This window comes from Oryx dammah, unplaced genomic scaffold (genome assembly GCF_014754425.2).
Source record: "Oryx dammah isolate SB20612 unplaced genomic scaffold, SCBI_Odam_1.1 HiC_scaffold_9394, whole genome shotgun sequence".
Classification (NCBI taxonomy): Eukaryota; Metazoa; Chordata; class Mammalia; order Artiodactyla; family Bovidae; genus Oryx; species Oryx dammah.
The window spans coordinates 1-1215 of NW_024078910.1; the positions used below are offsets into that span (position 1 = coordinate 1).

The following is a 1215-nucleotide window of genomic DNA, read 5'->3' on the forward strand; positions in this document are numbered from 1 at the left end:
CCCCCGGGCCGCCGCCCGCCGCGCCCGCGCCCGCCGCGCCCGCGCCCTTGCTGGCCCAGCAGCAGCGGGTGCACAGCGCGCGCCACGACTCGAGCGTCTTGCCGGACCAGACCCACACGCCCGAGGTGATGCCCACTACCAGGCACATGAAGTACTTGAGCATGAAGACTGCGTAGTCGGGCCGGCGCGCCTGGTCGGGCTGTAGATCCCGCAGGCACGGGCAGTTGTGCGTGGCCTCCCAGCGCGGGCGGTTGTGCTGCTCGTAGAAGAGGCAGGCGACCACAACGGCGGCGGGCACGGTGTAGAGCACGGTGAAGAGGCCCAGGCGGATCATGAGCTTCTCCAGCTTGTGCGTCTTGGTGGGGCCACCCTGCTGCTTGATGACCGAGCGGATGCGGAAGAGCGACACGAAGCCGGCCAGCAGGAACATGGTGCCGATGAAGAGGTAGATGACCAGCGGCGCCAGCACGAAGCCGCGCAAGTTGTCCAGGCTCTGATTGCCTACGTAGCAGATGCCTGCCACCGGGTCGCCGTCCACCGAGCTGAGCGCCAGCACGGCGATAGACTTGACGCTGGGCACGAGCCACGCGGCCAGGTGGAAGTACTGCGAGTAGCCGGCGATGGCCTCATTGCCCCATTTCATGCCCGCCGCCAGGAACCACGTGAGCGACAGGATCACCCACCAGATGGAGCTGGCCATGCCGAAGAAGTAGACGAGCAGGAAGACCACGGTGCACAGCGCCGGGCCAGTGGTCTCGTAGCGCACGTGCTGCTCCACGGCGCCCAGCTCCTCGTACTCGCCGCGCCCACCCGGGCCCCCAGCGCCGGCTCCCGCCGCACCCGCGCCCGCCGCCGCGCCCCCCGCGCCCCCCGCCCCGCCAGCAGTCCCAGCGCCGCCGCTGCACGCCACCTTCTCGTGGCCCGCCACCAGGCGCACCAGGTAGCCGACAGACACGAAAAGGTAGCAGGCCGAGAGGAATATGATGGGCCGCTCCGGGTACTTGAAGCGCTCCATGTCGATGAGGAAGGTAGAGACGGTGGCGAAGGTGGACACGAAGCATAGTACAGACCACAGGCCTATCCAGAAGACGGTGAAGGCGCGCTCATCCTGGCTGAAGAACGGGTTGTGGCAGGGCAACGCGCAGTTGGCGATCTGGCCCGTCTTGACGCGGTTGTAGAGAGGGTGCCGCTCGCTGGACACGCTCACCATGGGCG

General features: G+C 68.1%; 1 protein-coding gene across 1 annotated transcript; it reads right to left on the reverse strand.

Moving 5' to 3' along the window:
* Window positions 1-4: 4 nt before the first annotated feature.
* Window positions 5-1209, reverse strand: LOC120860124 (frizzled-8; the record flags this gene model as incomplete). The annotated part of the gene is made up of 1 exon (XM_040235937.1): window positions 5-1209. A coding segment is annotated over exon 1 (1011 nt), but the record flags the coding sequence as incomplete, so codon positions are not given.
* Between the last annotated feature and the right edge of the window lie 6 nt (window positions 1210-1215).